We start from the raw sequence: 27,022 nt of genomic DNA on the forward strand, positions 1-27,022 counted from the left end.
CTGCGGCTAAAATCAAACAAAGACCAATTAAACAAATCATAACGTTCCAGTGAACACAAGGAAGCTCACCTGGTATTTCTGGACTTCTTTCGTGAATTTTCAAATCTAGTCAGCTCTTGGTATTATAATTACCTTGACCAAAATACTGTGAAATTACTCCTCTGATCTACTAATGGCTGCAAAAATCAAGTCGTTGTGGTTTCATGCCAAGGGGCCATAGCAAGGTGGCGCAATGATTTCTGACACAGAAGACAACTTCTAAAAACTCAAAAGGGAAAATTAACGGGATGTGGTTTACATTGCCAAAGACTGTTCATTAATTACCAATTTAATCACTGCTGGAGGCATGACATTACAAAAATCTGGCTGAAAGTTCTAATAGATTATGAAGACCACCTAAGAAGACTGACCAAGAAATGTACAAAACAATTAATACTGTTTCGCTGCTATCAAAGACACTCAGATTATTTTACATCAAGTGAAGCAAAGAATTAGTAGCTTCACAGTGCCACCACTAGGAACTGTAAATACAATAGCACACAATTAGTAATGCACATGTGACTTTTTGTTCAAGGCATATATCCTTGGGAAAGCCAGAACATGATAAGGAGAACAAAAGCAACATTAAAAAATGAAATGAATAAAGATTTAAACTCTACCCTTGTGCATGCTGAGCAATAACAGAATAGGCATATAAAATATAGCTCTTAGTAATGGTGATATTATCCTGGGATGTTCAATACTCTACTGAACAGTCATACGGAAAATGTCTATGGGCCATGAATAGTCACATAAAAGAAGTGCTCCTGATGCTAAGACACCTAGCCCTAGTTTCATGCATTCATGGCAATCTCAAATAAATAAGACTTTTGAGGCTAGGGGTTTGTGGCCACATAATAGAAAAGATGCTGAGTTTTTTCCCCCTAACAATGATGGTGTTTTGTGTGACTTTGAAGATATGCTAGCAAGCTAACAATATGTTTTCTAAGAAGTCTAGTAGCCATTGTTAGGATAGCACACTTCAAATCAACTTAAATTTAGACATAATAGATAAACTATTATTTAAATAATAATGAATAAAAACCTCTGCCTTGTACAGAGGCATTTATGCCGAGCATAGAAATACACCGGCATTCTTCTCCTATAAATGCAACTATAAAAAAGATTAGCTATACATTTAAAGTGTCTTACTGGTCTGAAACGGATTATGGTACATCAAATCTTCTGTCAATTGTGTTGGAGTAAGAAATAAGGAATATATTTTCATCTCAGTGTCCTGTGTATAGATATTCCAGCTCATATAGAGAATAAAAATCCCTAAATAAGACAAAATCTTATTCTACATGCTATTAAAGATTTTAGATTTTTAAAATAACTAATGTCCTTTTGAAATTACAAGTGCAAAGTTAACCTCCTTCTTTCTAGTAATAGAACTGAAAATATGTGCAGTTAGGAAAAGTAAAAATTTTAGCTTGACCTCAATTTTAAAGATTGATTCCTAGATATTAGTCACTTAAATATAACACAGCCATTATTCATAAACATGTAAGTATAATCTTACATCATATACATTTTTATGATGATACAGACATAGGGCACATATATTTATTAGAATTATGAGAAAAGTTTCTATCAGGGATTACCAAAATAATGTTTAGTATTTTTTATCAATGGAATAGTAACTGCTTCTTTTATAATCTGGAAGAAACCTAGTGATCTTATCTAAACCTGCTACAATTACCAGCATGACAGACTAGTTCCATTTAAAATCAATATTTTCCAATTAACATCAAAAGTACAAGATTGATGTCCCACCCCTTCATAGCAACAAAATACCTGTTAAAGACTTAATTTGCAAAAAGAGCAGCTTGAATTCTCTTGGTTCTTACCAAATAAGCCATTTGGATTCATTACCAAAGACCAGTGAAAAAAGTCACTGTATCTTTTTTGATTACTGGTCTTTGCAGTTAACTTAAGGTCTGATCAAGCTGAAATTCCAAATAGACAGTTTTCTTCAGAGGTTTTAAATATTCCTGCAAATCTCTGAAGATCTACTGACTTGTTGCTAACTTGCAGTTTGATCTTGTTAAGTAAGAATGGGCTCCTATGCCAATTGATTTTAACTGGTCACTCACTATGCTTGCAGATTAAATATCAGGCAAAAAACTTCATGTTTTATAACAACATTGTAATTCATTTCTTTTAAAAAAGCTTCCAAGCTTCCTAAAAAGCTTCCAGGTGTTTAAAAACTATCTGCAAATATTCCCATCTACACTAATAAAAGAGAAACATGCAAACTGACCGTACCTCTGCTATGCCCACAAGCCACACCCATCATCCAATCAGGAACGAGTATGCAAATGAACCCAACCAAGATTGCTGAGGCCATGGAGCAAGCAGGAGGCTTGAGTTTCCCCGGCAATGGAGGAAGCCAAGCTTCCCGCCCACTCTGGCTGGCCCTGGCATCTGCTCAAGGCTACAAAGTTTCAATTATAGAAGATAAATAAATCCGGATACCAGGGCCTCTGCTTGGGTTGCCGAGGGGCATGGCCAGCCTGCAAACCACCACAGTCCCCTCGCCCAGGCTGCCCCATGGGAACCCCCACCCTGATCAGGGACACTCTTCAGGGCAAACTAGCCGGCCCCCACCCGTGCACCAGGCCTCTATCCTATCTAATAAAATAGTAATATGCAAATTGACCATCACTCCAACACACAAGATGGCTGCCCCCATGTGGTCAAAGATGGCTGCCCCCATGTGGACACCAGATGGCTGCCACAAGATGGCCAGCAGGGGAAGGCTGTTGGGAGGGACCAGGCCTGCAAGGGAGGGCAGTTGGGGGCGATCAGGTCAGCAGGGGAGGGTAGTTGGGAGGGACCAGGCCTGCAAGGGAGGGCAGTTGGGGGCGATGAAGCCTGTAGGGGAGGGTAGTTAGGGGTGACCAGGCCGGCAGAGGAGGGAAGTTGGGGGCGACCGGGCCTGCAGGGAAGGGTAGTTAGGGGCAATAAGGCTGGCAGGGGAGCAGTTAGACATCAATCAGGCTGGCAGGGGAGTGGTTAAGGGGTGATCAGGCTGGCTGGGGGCAATCAGGAAGGCAGGCAGGCGAGCAGTTGGGAGCCAGCAGTTCTGGATTGAGAGAGGGATGTCCAACTGCCCGTTTAGGCCCGATCCTGGTGGACATCCCTTGAGGGGGTCCCAGATTGAAGAGGGTGCAGGCTGGGCTGAGGGACACCCCCCCCCTCCCGTGCACCAATTTTATGCACCGGGCCTCTAGTGCTACATTATTTACAGCTGAAAAAACTAAACACAACATTTATAAATTCACTGATTGTTAAGTGATCAGACCAATTAGATTGAAAAAAGTCATCCCAATTCTTGTTTTAGACTTTCTATTTATAAAATAGATTTTATTCTTTCTTAAAAACATCAAAGTAATAATTAAATGTATATGCCATTATTCTTCTGATAGGTTCAAAGTGCTTTACAAATGTACTAACAATTCCAAGGGTTGTGGGTAGCAGGACTGTCACCCCTTATTCTTAGTGTATTGATCCTAAACTTTAGCACTTCAAATGCAAACATCTCTTTCAGCTAGCTACGTAATTATATAAGTTTTATTAAATGTAATGATGGATTTATTACATGTATTTTAAAAAAACAATTATATTAAATGCAAAGTAATAAGCAAAATAGTCTGAAATAGACTAGCCTATTAAATCCTATTTGTGCATTTCTTGGGGAAAAGAGTGTTTGGGGGACTTGAGTAATGAAGAAAAATAATAAAAAGAAAGTACTTTCTTACAAAAAAAAAAACTATTACATTTTTCTCAGAGTTTGTGTTTATCCTATATTATAAAAATCCTGTGGTCATGACGCCCTCATGCCGTAATGACCAATCACCAGGAGGCTGTGTGTGCGGCAGGCGCAAGTGGGTGGGTGGGGCTATGTGTGCGGCGAGGCATGCGTGGGTGGGCAGGGACTTGACACTGCGTCCCCGTGGGTGCCAGCAAGGATTTGATGCTATATCCCCGCGGGTGCCAGTGGGGGCTTGATGCTGTGTCCCCACGGGTGCCGGTGGGTCTGGATCTTGCACAATTTCAAGGCGCGTGCAAGTGGGCGGGGTTGCATGCTCAGCGAGGTGCATGTGGATGGGTGGGTTTTGACTCTGGGTCTCGTGGCACTGGTGGGACTTGATGCTGTGTCCCCGCGGGCATGGCCCAGGCTCTGATAGGAGGGAGCCAGATACCCGAACCCAAGACTTGACTCTGGGTCTCGCGGTGCCAGCGGGACTTGACGCTGTGTCCTCACAGGCGATAAAGTTATATATTATTTTCATGTACATTTTATTAATTTTCTTTCATCTCTGACACTTCTATTATAGAGAAAGGGCAAATAGCAATATTAAAATATTTCCCTTTTAATGTGCATGAATTTCGTGCACCGGGCCACTAGTATTATATAATCAAGGAGGCTCCTTTGGATTATATAATGGCTAGACTGTTGAACTTGCCAAACTCCTGAATTATACTTTGAAAAAATGTGGAAAACAATGAACAAAATATCACATCTAAAATTTACATTAGTAAAATGTAACATATGAAAACCATCACAGAGCAATTTAAATAAGAAACAAAGAAATATTAATTCAGAGCAATGTAATGTCTCCTATAGAAAAATAATTTCAGGAAACACCTGAAATAGGTTAAATGAACACCTAAAGGCACACAGATATAAATGAGTCATGTAAACTACTTTCCCTAAAAAATATCTAAATGCAGTATAAACTTGTAGCAAGTTCTCATTAAAACATACAATGTGACAGTCTTGATAAAAATTAAGAAATTAAAAAGGTTTATAGTATCTGTATCTGTAAACTGCCTTTCAAGAGAAATTATAGTTCATAACTTTCTTGAGAATAACTTAAGTAGAGTCTGTAGATAAAGACCCACTAGGTAAAATTACCAAGAGTTGTTTTCAAGGTTTTGGAAACTTAGTTTTCCTAGCCTTCCAGCCTAAAGCTATTCTAATTTATATCAGAGGAAATGTTCGGTAGAGTGGTGTCATTCAAAGCAGAGTTGGGAGCTGAGGTCCCAGAATATGGGAAAAGCAGGTGTGTCTAAGGATTTTGGTGTGCACATATATTAGCAACAAAGAAAAGTATCATAATGTAGGATTCAAGAATAGGAAGACAAGGATGACACAGGGAGCCTTAAATCCCAAAGTGTCAAATGTCATATCTGTAACTGACTCAAGAAAAGGAGATGGACACTAACTTTCTCTGCCTAGTAATAATTAATTCTGCTTTGAAGACTTTCAGAGCTGGGCCGGTGTGGCTGAGTTGGTTGAGCAATGTCCTGTGTACGAAAGGTTGCTGGTTCGATTCCTGGTCAGGGCACATACCTGGGTTGCAGGTTTGATCCCTTGTTGGGGCATGTACAGAAGGCAATCAACCAATGCTTCTCTCACACATCAATGTTTCTCCATCCCTTCCCCTTTCTTCTCTCTAAGCATGTCCTCAGGTGAGGATTAAAAAAAAAACCATAAAGACCTTCAGAGAGACATTTTCTTCCTGTTTAAAAAACTTTACCACTAAGACACTCCTTTTAGCAACCCAAATTTTCATGTTTAACCTCATTTTTTAAAGTTGAAACTGTTCCCTCCACTTATTCATTGAACATGTACTTAATACTTGTTGCTGAGGATATTTCTTGGTATTCAGCTTATAGTTGAGTGGGAAAAAGAGGTGTGTAATTAGATTATTATATAGGATAATGTGACAATAGAGATATGCACAACATATTAGAAAAAGATACAGGAAAGAAAATTAACTTTACTGCTAGGACCATGACAAAGATGCTCGAAGAAGAAGTGATATTTCAGTGGAAGCTAAGAAGGGAAGAAGGGCATTTTAGGGAGATAACAGCAAATACTTGCACAGGAACAAAGAGTATACCACATTTTCTCTGCAAGCAACTAACTTGAGTGGGACTGTAGAGTGAAAAATAAGAGAGATGAAGGAAGTTAGAAGGTGGGGGGGGGGGGCGCTAGGATGTGTTATAACCTTGCATGAGGCCATGTTGAGTAGTTGGAAAGTTTATTCTCTTGGCAGAAGTTGCCAAAAAGTTTTTGAGCCATCATATACTCAAATTAGTATTTAAGCTATTTCCCAGTTTTCTCTTCTTTATATTTTATATGCCCATCTTTCCTTATAAGTAGATCTTTTTTTAAATCCTTTAACACTTCTCCAAATTCTCTGTAAATTCTCACTTTCAGCCTAGAACCAGGTAAAAAAGTCTCAGAAAAAAAATGTAACCTATACTGAGTGCCGGATATTGTCCCATGTCCTATATGCAACATCAATGAGTAAAATAGCTTTACTCATTCTTATTGGTATGTATCAGGTTATAAATCAGTGGTCTCTTAAGATTAAATAATAATAAACTCTCCAGTAAACTCTTGAAGATTTAAGATCAGTGTCTCATTTAGTCAAGGCTTAAGGTCACTCCTGGGTACCAACTTTTTTTTTTCAGCTCACTGGAATTCTCAGTTAAACTAAGAACATAAAAAGCTGTGGTTAGCTGCAGATACATTTCTCCCCGTCCACAACTTGACTCTCAGAACCATAGCATACCTTATGAAGGGCAAGGTAATTTACAGTAAATTTAAAAATAAAAGCATGATAAATGAAGGCATAGATTAAAGAACATAAACAAGTGAAATAGTAGCAATCAGTTCACTAAATTAGATGCCAGCTTATTTTTTTTAGTTAGACCTGCCTTTTATTTACCGTAAGTCTTGATTTCTCCAGAGTTAAAAGGATGCTAACACTGAAGTGGGGATGGCATTAGTCATGGTTCCTTTACCTCCTTCACTGTGGACACTTATTAATTTGAATGTCACACAGGAAGAAAAAAAATTTGCCTCCATTTTAAAAATGGAAAAAAAAAGACTTAAAGAGATTAAGTAATTTCTAGTTTAGTATGTAGTTCACATTCAATTGCTCCAAAGATCCCCTTTTTCTTTAGTCAGCCAAGTTGGCCATACTACTTTTCTAAAATATGGACAATACTGCTAAATAATTCAATGTATATATATATGAGAGATCTACCTAGAAATTATAAAGAAATCATCAAATTAAGAAAAGTACTATGTTCTTCAAAAAGGTATCAACCTAATATCAAGTTACACACTTAACTAAAATTCAGAAAAAAAATGGTAAGGTCTAATTTCGTCTGTATTTGTGAAACTGGACTTATCTGACATTTTACATTCTTTTTTAAATAATTCCTTAAATCATTTCAATATTAGCCAAAAGCCACAGAGTATAATGTCAAAACTAGAGCAACAATCCTAGAATGTATTAGTTGAAGAAACTGATGCAATTGTCTTATTATACAAGATAATTACATTACTATATATCAGCAATGAACATGTATATAGGGCTTGACCTATCTAAACAAGAAAGAGCTTTTAAATAGAGCCTAAACTGTAACTGAAAGAGGTTGCAACAATATCTCCCATGCCACCTGCTCTTCTTACAATGAACTTTGATGCTCCTCCCATGGAGTGATACAGTTCATAACTCTGCTCCTTAAGCCTGGGTGGAGCTTTGTATCTGCTTGGGCCAACAGTAGGACAAAAGCGATGTTACATGACATTTAAAGCTAGATCATAACAAAGCCATGCACATTCATTCACCTTACTCTCTTGGACACTTGCTCTTAAACCCAGTCACCATGCTATGAGGAAGCCCAACCTAGCCCAAGTGGAGAGACCATATGGAAAGGCCACATGTAGGTGTCCCAACTGACAGTCCAGCAGAGGTCCTAGCTAAAAACCAGCCCACACATCATGCAACAGAAATAAACCATTCCTACTGTCCTATCCTAATGCCTAAGTCACAGAATCTATGACTGTAATAAAATGGTTCTTTCATGCCAATAAGGTTTGCAGTGCTTTTTTATGTAGCAAAAGATAACTTGAAAGAGGAAGGGTAGAGAAAACATCTTTGGGGCTGTTTAAAGCAAAGTTTTTTAAGTAATAAGATACAATTTTGGGTAAGTGGAAAACAAATCCAACAAAGTAACCAGCCTGGCATGTTCTCTCTGTGAAAAACAACTATAACAACTACTGCAAGAATCTGACAACCAACCCAAGTAACTTCATGGCAGTCAAAGGAGCTATGAAATATTTTGTGAGATACCATGATTACTATTCATGAATCTCAAACAACAGTCATTGGTAATTTCATGCTTTAATGTGAATGGGACTGCTATTATTGACACTGCCATTTATTTCACACCAAGGTACAAACTAACATCAACTATAAGCGTGGAGCTTTTTTTCTGGTCCTCTCTCCTTAAAACATATGCACGCACGCGCACGCACGCGCGCGCGCACACACACACACACACACACCCTTTAGAGCAGTGGTGGCCAGCCTTTTGGACCTCATGGACCACCAGTGGTCCGCAGACCACCAGTTGGCAACTGCTGCTTTAGAGATACTGAAAGATAATACTAGCGTAAATGGTCAAGTTTGCTTGGGTATGCTAAAAAATAATAATAATCATCTAGTAAAAAATACCTTTTTTGGTTACCAAAAATTTTCCTAGTCTAAAATACCTGTCTTAATGTGTCATATTTTCAAAACAGAAAGAAAAAAGGAAAAAACTTTTTAATAGCCATTTGTTAAAAAAAAAAAAAAAAAGCCACTTGCTATACTATCTCTTAGGAATAAATATTGTTAATATTTTTATGATGTTTTCCTTCTTATCCTTTTTAATGCATATATGAAAACAGTCTCTATTATTTCAAAATGGAGTTCATATGCCAGATACTATGTTTTATATTTTTCTTAGTATAAAATGACATTGTGAGCATTTTCCTACATCCTTTCAATATTCTTTCAAAACATTATTGAATAATTTTAATTCCTACATAATAAGTATATATGTTTTTGTTATAATTTATTTCATCGTTTCCCCATTTTGAGAAACTACTATTTGGTAATTTTTGCTATTACAAATAAAATTATGATGAAACCTACATATTGATCTTTGTTAAAAAATTATTAGGTAAAAGAAAATGAGCATTTCTTCATTAAGTCTAGTTATTTTCCAGAAAGGTGTGTAAGTTACATGTTACCAGCAGTATAAAAGAGTATCTAAGTCAGTAACACTTCACCAGCATCATGTTTCTTAACATCCAAGATATATATTTTAGAAATAATAAGATGTCACAGACATAGAACAAGAGATGTTTTAGCAATAAACTGCTGATGTTGAATTCACACTAATATAATTTAGCTAAAGTTGAAGTTTTACTTGGTAAATAAAAACTTTAAGTAAAATTATTAGTGACTTAAATGGAATAGATGACCAATAAAATATTTTGTGAAAGTTTGAAGTAGTAAATAAGTAAACAAACTGAATAAAAAAATAAATACCTTTAAAAGTTAGGATATTTGAATTCTAAACCTAGTTTGCCATTGTCTGCAACCCCAGGTAAATTTAAACACTCTTTCCTAACTCACTTTCTTTATCTCTACAATGATAAAAAACAATTTGTAGTCCTACTTCACAAGGATATCAGAAAAATAAATAAGAAATATAGCACGATGCTTTTAAAATATAATCTCTGAAGTCAAATTGTTTAGGTTTAATTCTTGGCTCTCTTATTAGCTGTGTGACTATGGGCAATTCATTAATTTGTGTGGCAGTTTTCTCAACTGTAAAACAGGGAAAATAATACTTAACTTATACAATTGTTGTAGAGACTGAATGAGAAAACCCGTGTGAAAGCACTTGAACCCTGGCCGACACACAGTACAATGCTCAATAAACATTAGATGATAATTATTAGTATACTAGAGGCCCGGTGCACGAAATTCATGCACGGGGGGGGGGGGGGGTGTGTGTGTGTGTCCCTCAGCCCAGCCTGTACCCTCTCCAATCTGGACTGCTGGCTCCCAACTGCTTGCCTGCCTGCCTTCCTGATTGCCCCTAACGCTTCTACCTGCCAGCCTGATTACCCCCTAACCACTCCCCTGCCAGCCTGATTGATGTCTAACTGCTCCCCTGCCAGCCTGTTTGCCTCCAACTTCCCTCCTCTGCCGGCCTGGTCACCCCTAACTGCCCTCCCCTGCAGGATTCATCGCCCCCAACTGCCCTCCCTTGCAGGCCTGGTCCCTCCCAACTGCCCTCCCCTGCTGACCTGATCGCCCCCAACTGCCCTCCCTTGCAGGCCTGGTCCCTCCCAACTGCCCTCCCCTGCTGGCCATCTTGTGGTGGCCATCTTGTGTCCACATGGGGGCAGGATCTTTGACCACATGGGGGCAGCCATCTTGTGTGTTGGAGTGATGGTCAATCTGCATATTACTCTTTTATTAGATAGGATAGAGGCCTGGTGCATGGGTGGGGGCCAGCTGGTTTGCCCTGAAGGGTGTCCTGGATCATGGTGGGGGTTCCCTTGGGGCGTGGGGCTGCATGGGCAAGGGGCCTGTGGTGGTTTGCAGGCTAGCCACGCCCCCCGGCGACCCAAGCAGAGGCCCTGGTATCTGGGATTTATTTATCTTCTACAATTGAAACTTTGTAGCCTGGAGCAGAGCCAAGCCTTCTGCTCCCTCCATGGTGGCAGCCATTTTTGTTGGAATTTATTTATCTTCTATCATTGAAACTTTGTAGCCTTAAGCGGAGGCCTGGGCCAGCCAGGGTGTGCAGAAAGCTTGGCTTCCTCCATCGCCAGGGAAACCCAAGCCTCCCTCCTGCTCTCTCCGTGGCTGCAGCCATCTTGGTTGGGGTTAATTTGCATACTAGCTCCTGATTGGCTAGTGGGCGTGGCTTGTTGATGTAGCGGAGTGATGGTTAATTTGCATATTACTCTTTTATTAGATAGGATGTAAATTTTGCATACAGGCAAAGTAATTTTTAAAAATCTACTTGACAGACAGAAGGTTTGAATCTCAGGTATTCTGAATTTTAAATCAACAGTTGAAAAACATAAACCTGTAAGTCTTCCATATTTTTAGACCTGAAAGAATTATAAAACAAAGTTTATCACAAATATGCTACCAACAAACAAAATAACTTTCTTTTTAGAAAGAATATTCTTTCTGTGCCTATTCACTTGGATGATGATCCTTCTCACCCATCAAATCTTAGTTTAAATGTCCCCTTCTCAAATCACTCAAGCTCAACTGATGCAAATTATCCTTTCAAACTCTGTAGTTACATACTTATTATTATCTGTCTCTTCCCACCAAAATATAAACTCCATGAGGGAAGTCCTTTCTCTTACTCTGAATATACTCAGTTCAGACACTCAATTAATGTCTGGCAAATGTCTGAATCAACAAATTGATGATGTAACAGATGGAAATGAAAAAAGTTGGCATAAATGCTACAAAATTTTTTCCATAAAAAACGGCCCTCTAGATGAGTGTTTCTCAAACATTTCTATCATGACCCACAGTTAATATATTTTATATCACATATATAAAACATATATGTGATAACCACACATATCCACAGAATTAAAACATTTCACACAAAAATACTATACTTACTATGTGTGATGAATTCTGGTATTTTCTATTCCATTCTATTATATTCCTTTATATTAAAAAATAATTATTGTGACTCACTAAACTGATTTTATATCATGTTAATGTATAAAGACTTGAAGTCTGAAAAATGATTCTTAAGGTCAGAGGTTATTAAGTTGATATCTGAAAGGTATTTTAAAATATATGCATGGGAAAGAAGAAAAAAAAAACTGTCTTTATTCATAGATGACATGATTGTCTATGTAGAAACTGAAAAAAATAATAAAGAAAAACTTTCCTGGAGCTCATAAGCAATTATAGCAAGGTTGTAGGATACAAGGTTATTATACAAGACAATTGCATTCCCACATGACAGCAATGAACAAGTGGGATTTGAAATTAAAAACACATCGTTTACATTACACCCCCCAAAATTAAATGATTAGGTATAAAACTAACAAAATAAGTACAAGATCAATATGAAGAACTCTGGTAATGAAATAAAAGAACTAAACAAATGGAGAGAGATTCTATGTTAATGAGTAGATAGACCCAATATTGTAAAGATGTGAGTTTTTTCCAACCCGATCGATTGATTCATTGCAATCTCAATGAAAATTCAGAGTTATTTTGTGGCTATTGGCAAACTGATTCTAAGTTTATATAGAGAGGAAAAAGGCCAAGAAGAGCAAACACAATACTGAGGGAGAAGAACAAAGTTGGAGGACTGACACTACTGACTTCAAAACTAACCACAAAGCTAGAGTAATCAAGACAGTATGGTACTGGCAAGAGAACAGAAAGATCAGTGGAACAGAACAGAAAGCCCAAAAATAAACCCCACAAATACAGTCAACTGACCTTTGATCAAGGAGCAAAAGGAAAACAATAGAGCAAAGGCAGTTTTCAACAACTGGTGCTGAAACAACTGGATGTCCACATGCAAAAATATAAATCTACACACAGATCTTACACCCATCACAAAACTCTACGAAAATGCACTGTGAACCTAAATCTAAAACACAAAACTCTAAAATTCCTAGAAGATAACACAGGAGTTATGTGATGTCTTTTTACGTACAACATCAAAGGCATGACCCATAAAGGTAAAAGCTGGATTTCATTAAAGTAAAAACACTTCTGCTCTGCAAAAGACAATGTGGAGAGAATGAGAAAACAAGCCACAGATAGGGAGAAAATATATACAAAAGACACATCTGATTTAAATAAAAACTGTTATCCAAAATATACAATGAACTGTTAGAACTCAACAGTAAGAAAATAAAGTTTATTTTAAAATAGGCCAATGACCTTAAGAGACACCTCTTCCAATGAAGATGTACAGATGGCCAATAAGCATATCAAAAGATGCTCCACATCACATGTTAGCAGGGGGGAAAAAACCAATGAGATACAACTACACATTTATTAGAATGCCCAACATTTGGAATACTGATAACACTAAATGCTGGGAAGGATGTGTAGTTGAACTCTCATTCATTACTGGTAGGAATGCAAAAATGGTAGTCACTTTGGAAGACAGTTTGGTGATTTCTTACAAAAGTAAACATACTTTTACCATACGATCCAGCAATTGTGCTACCTGGTGTGTATTCCAAGTTGTTAAAAACTTTTATCTATACAAAACCTACGTGTGGATGATTATAGCACCTTTATTCATAATTGTCAAAACTTGGAAGCAACCGAGATGTTCTTCAGTAGGTGAATGGATAAACCATGATACATCCAGACAATGAAATATTATTCAACACTAAAAAGAAATAAGCTATCAAGCCATGAAAAGACATGGAAGAACCTCAAGTGAAAGAAAACAAGAAAAGGCTACATATTGTGTGGTTACAACTAAAACATTCTGCAAAAGGCAAAATCATGGAAATAATAAAATTATCAGTTTGCCAGGGGCTGGGAATGGGGAGAGGGCTTAATATGTGGAACACAGGATTTTTAGAGAAATGAAAATACTCTGTATACTCTAATAATGGATGCATGTCTGTTGGAAGCCGCCCATTGCCTTCACTAGCAGAGAGGTGTGGACAAGGAACCGGAGGGCTGGTCAACCTTGAAGCTCTGAAAGGTCAGAGCCAACCACCCACTGTTTAGTTGAGACAATGGTAGCTAAAGCAACTTCCACCTTTTAGTTTTATGTAAATTTTTGCTGATTGGCTATTATTGGAATTGTCTGCCTAAGGGCTATGGGTGTATCCCACAATCTGAATAAAAGGGATAGCAAGGCCAGAGGGAGTGGAGTCCTTCCCCTTGAGTTGGGCTCCCGCCTGGCCCTCCAGAGCCCAAACCCTGAACCTGAACCCTGAACCACGTGGCACGTGGGGGGGGGGGAACCACTCGCAACTGGCGGCCCAACATGGGGCACTCGCACATGTCATTATGTTTTTCCAATTCATAAAATGTACAACACCCAAGTGTGAGCCATAATGTAAACTATGAAGTTTGGGTGATTATAATGCGTTAATGTAGGTTCATCAGTTGTAAAAAATGTGTCATTGTGGTGGAGGATATTGTTAATGGGGAGGCTATGCATGTGTGGGCATAGGGGATTAGGGGAAATATGTACCTTCCCCTCAATTCTCCTGTGAAACAAAACTGCTCTAAAAAATATTAATTAAAAAAAAAGATCATGCAGTTTTATGTATATGTGAGTTTGCTGGTAGGGCAGGCTTGTCATGGTTTTCAGATTCATGGAGAGGTTTATGGCCCCCTAAGTCTAAGGGCTTCTATTACTTTATGTTCATTATTATCTGTGAAGCACTACACAAAACTATATAAAAAATGTGATTTAACAGGGATGGCAGTATATGATAGGAAAAAGCATTTTTATTTTGAAGTCTGATGAGGCTGAGGTTCAAATCCTGGATTCATCATTTACTGACTCTGCAATCTTACTTACCTATCTATGAGCCTTAGGTTTTTTTTTTTTTTATCTGGAAAGTAGCTTGAAAATCTTCTTCATGGGTTAAGTAAAATAAAAATTATGTAAAACATCCATTATAGTACCTGGAATATTTGCTAGGTATCCAATAAGTGATAGGCATAATTGTTAAATTCTAATATTTTCAACAAAATTAACTTCCATGGACAAAAATACAATCTTAAACAAAGTACAACTAAATTATAAAAGTATATTAATGAAAAAATAGATTATTCATGTATGTGCAGAAATTATATTCCAGGATCTTACTTTTCCTCATAGCTAACACTACTGTGTAGAAATAATCACAACGTGCTCCTCCAAGTATGACTGTGTAAGCTCAACAAGTGTAACAAATACCCACAGTATACAAAGTATGTAGAAAAGTAATTTAGCAAAAATGTAAATAAATTAGTACCCTCACCCCCATGATTATAATGAACAACTTATGGTATTTTTAAACCAATGATCCTCACATCACTTAGCTGCCTGTTGCAGGGTGCTGTGGCTGAGTTGGTATTCTGCTTATTCCCTGCCTTTAAAGCTGCATCTCTTCTCGCTTGCTCAAGCAGAACTCTTGCTCTTTCTTTAAGTTCTTCTTGTCGAGATAACATTCGTTGCTTAAAAGCAAATATACAGAATTAGAAGCCTCAAAAATAAACAAAAACCCCAAGAGCATGTATTCTACATTTCTAAACTAATCAATGGTTATACAACCTGTCGAAATAATAGTGTTGCTTCAATCATAGGTATTCTTCATGGTCAAGGAAGAGGTGATAAACAGTAAGCCTATTATTTTATTTGGTGTAATATAAAACTTCATTAAAAATTTATTGTGTATATCATTTTTGGGTCTCTTTATATTTTAATATAACAATTTAAAACTTTTTTTCTGTAATCTTAAGCAAGGAAAAATTTTTTTAAAAATGTACACGTCAGTGGTTTTTAGTATATTCACAAGGTTGTGAACCAGCAACACTATTAATTCCAGGACATTTTTATCACCCAAGGTTTTAAGAGGATTAAAAAATTATTAACTTAATAGATACACTTGAAATGTATAAGTGATAATGATAGATTTTAAGTTCATGTTGATAAGACATAATAGAATAAAATTGGTCATTGCATTTAAAATGGTTACAAATCAACACTTTTCCTTAAACAGACAGAATTAGTGAAATGAACACTGAATTTGCAGTCTAAACATCAGGCTGTTAATCCTGATACACAATTTAACACTGAACAGGTCACTTAAAAACTATACTGTATTCCATTACATGATATTTAGGAACTCTGGAGTCAAATATTGGTTCCATCACTTAATTGTGAGCAAGTTAAACTGTCTAACTCTCCATTTCCTCATTTATAAAGTGGGAATAAAAACAGAACAACTCTCATTAAGTATACTATAAAGATTAAGTGAAGAAGAATAATATACTGATGATTGAATAAATGTTAACTATTATTATATTTTTAAAAATCTCTCATCTTGAAAAAAGGGGAGATAATCTTTAAGATCCCACAAGCTCTACATTATGATTCCATAGTCCTTTAGGGATTTCAATCAGCTACACAGGTGTAGCAAAAAATTGTTTTTGTGTTTAAAACACAAAAACACATTTTTTTCTGATTATAAATGCAATTTATATTAATTATAGAAATTTTAGAAAATACATAAAAGTAAAAAAAAATGAAATTGGAGGTTATAATGCTATAGTAATTAGAACAGTATGGCACTGGTATAAAAACAGATACACAGATCAATGAAACAAAATAGGGAGCTAAGAAATTAACCTATGCAAATGGATAGTCGCTTCAATAAATAAGTTTTGGGAAAACTGGACAGCCACATGGTCAAAAAGGTATAAACTACTAGATAAAAAATAAGTAAGTCAGGGGAATGTAATATACAGCATGGTGAATAAATCTTAAAACTCTAATCACAAGAAACAAACTTTTTAGTAACTATGTATGGTGACATGAAAACAATTTTAAATTGTCTAGTATTGTATTAACATAAATGCTTCATATTTTATTTAACTCATCTTATTGCATATTTAGGTTGTTTATAATTTTTCACTATCATAAACACTGCTTTTATGAACATCTTTATACGTAAATTCTTAAAAATTGAATTTATTGGGGTGACACTGGTTAATAAAATTATATAACTTTCAGGTATACAATTCTACAATACATCATCTGTATATCGTATTGTGTCTTTACCTCTCCTTTTACCCTCTTCTATCTCCGCCTACCCCCTTTTTCCCTCTGGAAATCACTATACTGTTGTCTGGGTCCATGAGTCTTTTTTTATTCTTAATCCCTTCACCCTCATCCAGTCCCAACTCCCACCCCTCTGACAGCTGTCACTCTGTTCTCTGTAACTATAAGACTGATTCTATTTTGTTGGTTAGTTTATTTTGTTCATTAGGTTCCAAATGTAAGTGAAATCATATGGTACTTGTCTTTCTCTGACGGGCTTATTTCACTTAGCATAATACTATCCAGGTCCATCCGAGCCAGTGGTTCTCAACCTTTCTAATGCCGCGACCCTTTAATACAGGTTCCTCATGTTGTGGTGACCCCCAACCATAAAATTATTTTCCTTGCTACTTCATAACTGTAATTTTGCTACTGTTAATGAATCGTAATGTAAATATCTGTGTTTTCCGATGGTCTTAGGCTCTACAGCAGAGGTTCTCTAGAACCACTAGCAGGATCTAGAACCGCTAGCAGGGTCGCCTGGATTCCAAGCTGTTGCAAAAGGTAAGTTTTCCTTCTTTTTTTATGGCTGAGTAGTAATTCTATTGTGTAAATGTACCACAGGTTTTTTTTAATCCACTCATCTACTGATGGGCACTTGGGTTGCTTCCAAATCTTGGCTATCCTTCCTATATAATAAAAGCCTAATATGCAAATTGTCCCCTTGACTGGGTGTTCGACCAGGGGGAAGGGAAGCCCTGGCCAGCAGTGAATTTCGTGCACTAGGCCTCTAGTTATAAATAATGCTATAATAGGGATGCAATGAACATAGGGGTGCATATATTCTTTCCAGTTAGTGTTTCAGATTTATTTGGATATATTTCCAGAAGTGGAATTGCTGGGTCATAAGGCAGTTAGTTACACTTTTAATTTGTTGAGGTAACTCCATATTGCTTTCCACAGTGGTTGCACTAATCTGCAGTGCAACCAGCAGTGCATGAGGGTTCCCTTTTCTCTACATTCTCACAAACACTTATTGTTTGTTGATTTATTGATGATAGCCATTCTGACAGGTATGAGGTGATATCTCATTGTGGTTTTAATTTGCATTTCTCTGATGATCAGTGATGTAGAACATCGTTTCATACGTCTACTGGCCATCTGTCGTTTTTTGGAGAAGTGTCTATTCAGGTCCTTTGCCCATTTCTTAATTGTATTTTTGTGGGGTTTTTTGTATTGAGTTTTATAAGTTCCTTATAAATTCTGTATATTAAGCCTTTATCAGATGTATCAGTGAATATGTTCTCTCATTCAGTGGGTTGTCTTTTCACTTTGTTAATGGTTTCCTTTGCTGTGCAAAAATGTTTTAATTTGATAAAGTCCAATTCGTATTTTTTTGTTTCCCAAAAAATATCCCTAAGAGAAATGTCCGAGATTTTATTGCCTATATTTTCTTTTAGGATTTTTATGGTTTCGAGTCTAACATTTAAGTCTTTAATCCATTTTGAGTTTATTCTTGTGTATGGGGTAAGGTGATCTACTTTCATTATTTTGCATGTTGTCCGTCCAAGTTTCCCACACTTTTTATTGAATAGACTATCTTTACCCCATTGGGCTCTCTATTCTGTTACATTGATCTATGTCTGTTTTTATCCCAGTACCACACTGTTTTGATTACTATGGCCTTGTACCTTGTAGTATATTTTTTTAATCCTCACATGGGGATATGTTTATTGATTTTAGAAACAGAGGGGTGGGGGAGAGAGAGAGAGAGAGAGAGAGAGAGAGAAACATTAATTGGTTGCCTCCCATACCCCTGATAAGGGACTGAACTGCAATCTAGGTATATGTCCTGAAAGGGAATCAAACCCACAACACCTTTAGGTGTACGGGATGATCCTCTAATCAACTGAGCCACCTGGCCAGGGACTTGTAAGAAATTCTTACGTGCAGTTCTGAATATCTCCTTAGGAAAAATTCCTGGAGGTAGAATCTATGACTTAACATTTTTTTTTTTTCTAAAATATATTTTACTGATATTTCACAGAGAGAGGAAGGGAGAGGGATAGAGAGTTAGAAACATCGATGAGAGAGAAACATCGATCAGCTGCCTCCTGCACACCTCCCACTGGGGATGTGCCTGCAACCAAGGTACATGCCCTTGACCGGAATCGAACCCGGGACCCTTCAGTCCGCAGGCCGACGCTCTATCCACTGAGCCAAACCGGTTTCGGCTATGACCTAACATTTTATGTAACTTAATGTGCATTGCTAAATTGGCTTTCGGTAAAGCTATCTGCTTTACATATGAAATATGATTATTCTTAGTGCTATCATGGTAAAAAAACAATGAAATATTGTGACCATAAAATTTATGAGCATAGACTTTGGAGCAAGATAGGTTGGTTTTCAGTCTGAACATTAGTGCTTATTATATGATCTTAGGCAACTCTGTAAACCCCCATTTTCCATATATAAAATAGGATTCAATCACTTACCTCCTTAGTTGTAAATTTAAGAAATGTGTAAGATATATAATGGTAATCACATGTATGAGCACTCAAATGTGCAACATTATGACTTTGCCAAGTCTCCGCAGTCATGCTAAATTATCAAATTTCCTCTAATCTAATACCATTATTAGATTCACCATTATTTTATTAACTACTAAGAAAGAACAAACACTGTCAATTAAACTCTAACATACTATCTATTATAAGTAACATCTTGATTTCAGAGAATTATAAAAAGATGCATATCTTAAAATTGATGAAACACAGTACACAAAAGAAAAAGAAAAACATTTTTAGATGTCCAGAATTTAACTGCTATATAAAACACACACACACACACCAAACCTCAAAACACCATCTCTGAAAAATTAAAAAACAACAAAAACAAAACCTATGAAGCATTAACACTCATATTACAACTATTTAGTGCCAGGCAATACTTTGCCAAGATAATATGAATTTATCCTAAATAAAATTCTGACGAATAAACTAATGGCCAATAAAAAAGCATATATAGAGTTGTAAATAGTTGCTACTTCTATCATATGGATTTACTGTATATGACTTCAGTCATCTGAATAAAATCACAGCATGATAGAATTTTATAGCTAAAAGGGCTCTCAGAGATAATTTCATTTTGCATATATGGAAAATAAGATTTATAGAATTTAAATGGCTAGTTAACATGTTACACTGGTAATCATTGGCAATGCGAAGATGAGAATCCAGGTTTTGTGATTCTCAGTCCAGAGTAATTTAAAATTCTAAACATTAATTAATTTATAGATTTAACTAAACATATTTACCTTAAAAATCAGAATTAAAGCTCTGGCCGAATGGCTTAGTTGGTTGGAGTGTTGTCCCATGCACCAAAAGGTTGCGGGTTTGATTCCAGGTCAGGGCACATATCTAAGTTTTGGGTTAAATCCCCCGTCAGGGCATGTACAGGAGGCAACCAATCAGTGTTTCTCTCTCACACCGGTGTTTCTCTCTCTCTCTTCCTCTCTCTCCAAAAATCAATAAACATATCCTTGGGTGAGGATAAAAAAAAAAAATCAGTAGTAAAAGAAAAACCTATATTAGATATTAGAACTTAGGCTCACCGAATTCTTCAAATGTCAATCACTTGATGTTTGTTGATTATCTACTATGTATGGTCATTATGATGTCCTGAAGGCTCTTTAGTCCTGCAAGTTCATGTACTTAAAATCTTTGATTTGAAAATTTTGATTAGGAGAACAGGGCTTGCTTTGTTAGCTACTACTATATTTATTTGATCCTAAGAGGCACATTTTTCTTTATCACCTCTGAAAAGCTAAAATGGATGGCATCTTATAATCTCTGTTATACAAGTGGTAGTTAAGATAACAGTCTTTAATGCCTACATATGTATCCTATTTGATATTTTTGGGGATATGACTGCAATTCCTTGATGTTTCAGTTAACAACTACTTCAGAGAATGGAAATTAACTCCAGGTTATTATCTAAAAATCTTTTGTTGGGACCGTCCAATAAGATCAAGAAAGTGCTGTTATCAATGAGTATTGATTACAGTAAAGAAAAAACTAGAGACAACTGTGGAGAAATACTGTAATTCAGAGATTTTCAAACTTTTGGTTTCAGAATCCCTATATATGCTTAAAAATTAGAGAATCCCCAAAAGCTTTTGCTTATGTAGGTTATACCTATCGATATTTGTCATTTAAAAATAAAACAGAGAAATTTTTAAAATAGTTACTGATTTATTCCTTTGGAAACAGCTATAATAAACCCATTAGATGTTATTCTAATAAAATCTATATATTAAAAGCCCAGTGACTGGAATGGCAGAACGACCAGAATGACCAGAATGACTGGTGGCTATGATGCACACTGCAGCAGCCAGCCAGCCAGCCTGATCTGGGCCCCCATTGACCCCCCCATCTCCCGGCCGGCCCGGCCCCAGATTGGCCCCCAACACCCCGACCGGGGGTGGGGCAGGACAGCCAACCGCTTGCGGCCCCTCACCCTGGTCGTCCCTGTCCCCTATTGGCCCCCATCGGGGTGGGCTGGCCAGACTCCACCCATGCACGAATTTGTGCTCTGGGCCTCTAGTAGTCTAATAAAAATTACTTCAAAAAATGAGAATGCCATTATATTTTCTATTATATACTTCTATATTTGATTTGTTGAGATATTATAAATTATGTAGTCTCCAGAAAATACCATTGTACACTGTGAGAGAATGAAAGTGAAAAAGGTAAATAATGTTCTAGTATTATTGCAAAAATAGTTTCAACTTTGGGGCTCTCTGAAAGAATCTTGGAGAGTATCAGTGGTCACTGATCATACTTTTGAGAACCACTGCTGTAATGTAATACTTCTGAAGGCACAGAGGATAACACTGCGGAAAAACAGGAACGTCCAAAGCTTTATATAAAAAAATGATTCAGAAGAGCTGGATTCTAAATTCTAATTCTAAATTTATTATACCTTAATTTATTTTGCTTAGAATTTCCTTTTATGTATATATGAGTGTTATCTGATTAAGAAAAGTTATATGCCTAAATATATCTAAAAGAACTTCCAACAGGTATAAAATAAAAATCCTATGTTAGGATAAGAAAAACATGTATCATAGTTTATTGGCAGTGTTTTTCTCTCTTTGTGGTTCATAAAATAATGATATATACTATAATTGATGGCATTATAGATTCAATTAAATACAGTCAATATCATAAGGTCAAGTCTGTATCATTATTTTCTCATGTGGAGAAGTTTGATGCCACTGGAATTTTTATCTACAAGTAATGATGGGATTGAAAAATATCAATCACAATGCAACCAAAACATTTGAAGAAAATGCTTTAAATGGTAAATATTTAACCTGTCTTTATACATTTCAGAATGATGTTACTAAATGAAATACTGAAGTATCATTTATTTATTCTTACAGTAAGATATTCTGCTTTTATAGGTTAATAATATTTTGATTTGAAAAGTTGATATTTGGCCCTGGCTAGGTAGCTCAGCCAGTTAGAGCATTGTCCCGATATGCCAAGGTTGTGGGTTCGCTCTCTGATCAGGGCACATACAAGAAGCAATCAATGAATGCATAAATAAGTGGAACAACAAATTGATGTTTCTCTCTCTCTCTCTCAAATGAATAAATAAATCTGAAAAAAGATAAGTTGAAAGCCTTGGCTGGTGTGGCTCAGTTGGTTGAACGTTGTCCCATACATTCTGAGTAGTCATTGAGTGATTCCCCATTAGGGCACATGCCTGGGTTGCAGCTCCATCCCCAATTGGGGGCTTGCAGGAGGCAGCGATCAATGTTTCTTTCTCTCTCTCCTTGTCTCTAAAAGCAATAAAACCATATTTAAAAAGAAAAGAAAGGTTGACATTCTTTATCCTTCAATGTTGAAATTGGAATTTATTTTTAGGCTTAAAATATTATATCATAAATTTTAAATGAAGAGCAGGTATATTTCAGTTTTTTTTTATATAATGGGAATTACACTTCACCTTTAATCATTTTTAACATTTTAAAGTATTTTATGAATACAAAAAGAAAAAAAAAAACAGGAAAATAACTAAAAAGAAAAATAACTAAATATATGTATTCATCATTCCAACTCACTTACCTGGACTGTTTTTGCAGAATGATCTGAATGATTTAAAGTGGTTCTATCTGCATCTGGATCAGACTCTGTCTGCCTCAGGGAAGTACGCTTTTTCTTCGCAAGATCTGCATCTCTGTTGTATGAGTATCCAAGTTTAGATGTGGGAGATAAACTTGTTTTTTTGATAGGTGATTCAGGATCTGATCTGCATTCTAAGGGTTTAGAATTCTCTAATTTTTCTTGCTCCAAGTTACTACTGATGTCCAGAGTCTGAAGCTTTTGCTCGCCTGTCACCTCACAAATAAAGGGTGGAGACACATCCTTCTTTTTATCACAAACATAAAAATCACTTAATTCTAAAGTCTCAGCTTTCAATAGTCTCTTCTTGCCTAACAAAACTTGCACGTGAGTTGAATCCGTATTATAACATATTCCTGGGTCATCGGAACCTGAAGTCCTTACAGAGCTCTGCTGGGACTTGTGGGGTTCTGTGTCACTTTTAGTCCTGCGACAGTAAGGGGAGGCTGTGCTTGGACTAAGATGATCATCAGGAGTCTGATGTTCACTTTCTGACTCTCCAACCCCACTATCATTTACAAATACAGAGTCGTCCTGTGATAAGAAGTCTACGGCTGTGCTGGTAGGCTGCTGCAGTTCAGGTTCCTGTTTCAGATCACTAAGCTCTGCATAGAATTTTTCTTGATCAACAGAACTGTTTGTATCTGTTTCATAGTTTCCAACTTTATATGTGCTTTTACTGCTGTTTTCCTCTATCTGAACAACATTTAGTTCTTGGCCACTGAAATGTGCCCTTATTTGATAGAGATAAGTCATAACAGTCAGTTTGTCAGGAATTGCTAATAAGACCATGTCAGAAGGTTCCAATAACCGGGAAATTCCTATGCTGGCAAATCCATCATATGCCTTCAAAGGAAGGAAAAACAAAAGATATATTGAACAGTTCAGATATTCCATACATTTTAAAAACAGCAAAAAAAAACCCCACAAAAACAAAAAAACAACAAATGTTAATTAGACTTAATGTGGGGAATGTTTCACAATGATTCAAATATTGAAACATGTTGTACACCTGAAACTAATATAATGTTATATGTAAATTAAATCTCAAAATTAAGTTTAAAAAATGAATAAAATTAAGTTACCATAAAAAAAAACACAGCAAATTTTTAGTGGATTTTTGTTGTTGTTGGAGGGTACATGACAACCACATGAGCAAAACAAAATACCAAGTCATAAATTTGTAAAAGTGGGGTATATCCCAGAGAAATTTCCTTAATTAATATCAAATGGAATGTTCTTTTCCAATAAAGAAAATAAGCAAAATAGAGTTAAAACAAACAAAAAAACCCTTAGAATTTATTTTTTAAGATAAGGAATTAAGTTATAAGAAATAATTCATCTGGAGCTTTATCATTCCTATCAACCTTTCTTTTCCATGGTCATGTAACTGAAGTGACTTATGAAGAATAAATATAGCTAGATACCCCAAAAGAACTAACTCCTAGATTACCTTGTATAAAATACAAGCCTAAAAACATAGCAACTTTTTAAATGCCCAATTGAAATTGATTTTCATAATTAAAAGAGGAACTTAATTTCACTTCCTCCATTTTGGAAAGAATAAAATGTTTGAGTAGTTGAAGATGTGAGGCTGCACTGTATTATTTTTGTTAGCCTTTAAATGACGGTGGCCTATCAGGTTTTTCTAGTTCTGAAGAATCAAAGCTGTTTCTCAATTTACAATTAATTATTAGTATCCTGACCTAACCCTTGAAAACAGGATTGCGTTGCTAGGAAGCATTAATAATATGGTTTAAGGTTTACACATATTCTTGGAGAAAGTAAAGATCCTTTAGTTATATTCTTACTTTGGGATATAAAAATGTCTATCTTTGTAACAACCTAGATGTAGGATCATAACACAAAGTTTTTCTTAAAAACAAACAACACATTAGGAAATTATGTAACAATTAAGAAGAAATCAGTCTTTTGCACTTATGTGATAAAGTGCATTACTACCTTTGAATTTAATCCTTGATTTTTGTATTCTTCCAGTAGTTTAATAAATGTTATGGAATACGTTACAAAGAAAAGGAAAAGGAAACGGCGATATTAAAACCACTTCAATTTTCGTAGCCCTATATTTCATAATATAGGTACCTCAAAATATTTACTTGAGAGAATGTCTCAGTTGGTGTGCATGTTTAGGCCTGTTTGCTATTTTACATGTTTTAGGAAAATTAAAGTCATTTTCCTCCTCATGTGTCTTGGCAACTAGATTAACAGGCATCAATTGCAGACCATCAGGAAAAGCACCACAAGCAGTATTCTAAACATTTCCCAATTATCTAAAACATTGACATATTGGTTAAAATCAGATGTCACAGGTAAATACCTTTTTTATTCAGCACTTTTTACAGACCTGGGAAAATGATTAGCTTCCTTGTGGGGAATCTCCTGCTGGTGTTCTGCTTCATGTAGCATTTCATTTTATGCACACTAATTGCACTAAAAAAAAAACATTTAAAAACAAACCAGGTTTCTTAAAAGCGAGGTCGAGACTTTTAAAGGAATTTTCCCATAGGTTAACCTCTTTTGCTATAGTCAACCACCTACTATCTTTTTAACTATTAGTATGTGGAGAAAAAAGAGGTATTTGAGAGAAAATTGTTTTATTCAGTCCTAGATATTATTTAATTGGTAAGGAGGAATCACTGCTAGTTATGTTATACATCTGTTTGGAACTTAAAACATAGGTATTGTTTCTCCTGCTGCTTTAAGTTCAATCAAGGGCCGATGGGGTTATCCGGAAGAACTGTGTGAAGCCGGAAATAAATCTGCAGGTAGCAACTGATACTCAATGTAGATATTAGGTAAGAAGTTGCAAAGTGATGAAAAGAAAAGACTGTATAACAACAACTATTTGAATCGTGCAATGAATAGGATCATCAAAATTAAAATCCTTTCAAGACATGATTATATGCCTTGAAAGATATAATTGAGAAAAAAAAATTAATGGAATATTCTCTTTTATGTTGTAATTTGTAAATCCAAGGTATGCTCATCATTAAGTTCCTGAAAAAAATAATAAAGAAGTGTGACTTAAGCCTTAATGAGAGTCCCCATACTCTTAAAAATTATTTAGATAAAAACGTTTCCTTTTCAAAATTTTAAACAGTAACCTGAAAGCTTCACTTAATAAAAATAATGATTTATATTGCTTCTATCTGCATTTTAAATTAGCTTAATATTTTATTCAAATGCAAAAAAATGCAAGTAAAGAACTGTCATATCTAAAGATATAATTTAATCGATGAAAAACAAGTTCTCTAAAATTATACAATAGATATAAGCTCTCTAAAATTATACAGAAAATATTTTATGAGAATGACTTACTTTGCAGCATGCCCACCATAAAGGTGATTTCTATAAAGAAAATCATATTTTTTTTTAAGATTTCCTTTTCTTGAGTAACATATTTCAATTAAAAATGGACACTTTTTAATGTATTTCCTTATGGCCAGCATAATAACAATACATTTGCAAATAAATAAGAATTTTTTAATGGTAATACAAATTTTTGGTATTAGAAAGCAATAAAAGTAAAAATAATTATTTTGACTTAATGTTAATTGAACTTCTATCAGAGTCCCCTTTTTAGACATTTTATTACTGGTGGTTTTAATAATCTAAATAATTATTAATCACTTTATCCCATGAATTCTTTTGGCAATGAATCCCTTCTCAGAATAATGTTTTATATGTATAAAATACATAGGATTACAAAAGAAACCAATTATATTAAAAAATAAAACTATAAAAATATTAGCAAAATTCAATTCGAGAACCTATATGTGCTTTTATGAATGCGTTAACTATTATAATTTTGAAGAACTGATGAGCTTAAAAGGTATTGGTAGATATTTACAGCTATAAAGTGACATGAAAATATCTGAAATTCTAAAGGTGACAAAGTCTCAGTCATGGCTGATCCTACAGTAGATTGTTGCCTAAATATATAATTGAAGGAAATGCTAACTTTTAGTTAAAAATTTGAGAAAAATATATTTTTGTTCAAAGATGCCCTGAATTCTATCCATAGCCCCAGGTTAAGAACGCCGGTTCTGAGACAATACATTTCATTAACTTACCAGTTGAAGAATTCAATTAAGCACAACCCCTACCTC

At 35.7% G+C, this 27,022-nt stretch overlaps 1 protein-coding gene across 15 annotated transcripts in view; it reads right to left on the bottom strand.

Moving 5' to 3' along the window:
• EHBP1 (EH domain binding protein 1) overlaps positions 1–27,022 on the bottom strand; it is a 416,128-nt gene that overhangs the window by 78,142 nt on the left and 310,964 nt on the right. For all 15 annotated transcript variants that reach the window (XM_080686020.1, XM_080686011.1, XM_080686023.1 and 12 more), the window contains 2 exons: positions 22,836–23,738; positions 14,970–15,113 (listed from right to left, as the gene is read on the bottom strand). In XM_080686020.1, the coding sequence (XP_080542146.1) occupies positions 14,970–15,113; positions 22,836–23,738 (1,047 nt within the window). The remainder of the gene's footprint in view (positions 1–14,969; positions 15,114–22,835; positions 23,739–27,022) is intronic.

Source organism: Plecotus auritus, assembly GCF_963455305.1.
Source record: "Plecotus auritus genome assembly, chromosome: 8".
In the NCBI taxonomy this organism is placed as follows: Eukaryota; Metazoa; Chordata; class Mammalia; order Chiroptera; family Vespertilionidae; genus Plecotus; species Plecotus auritus.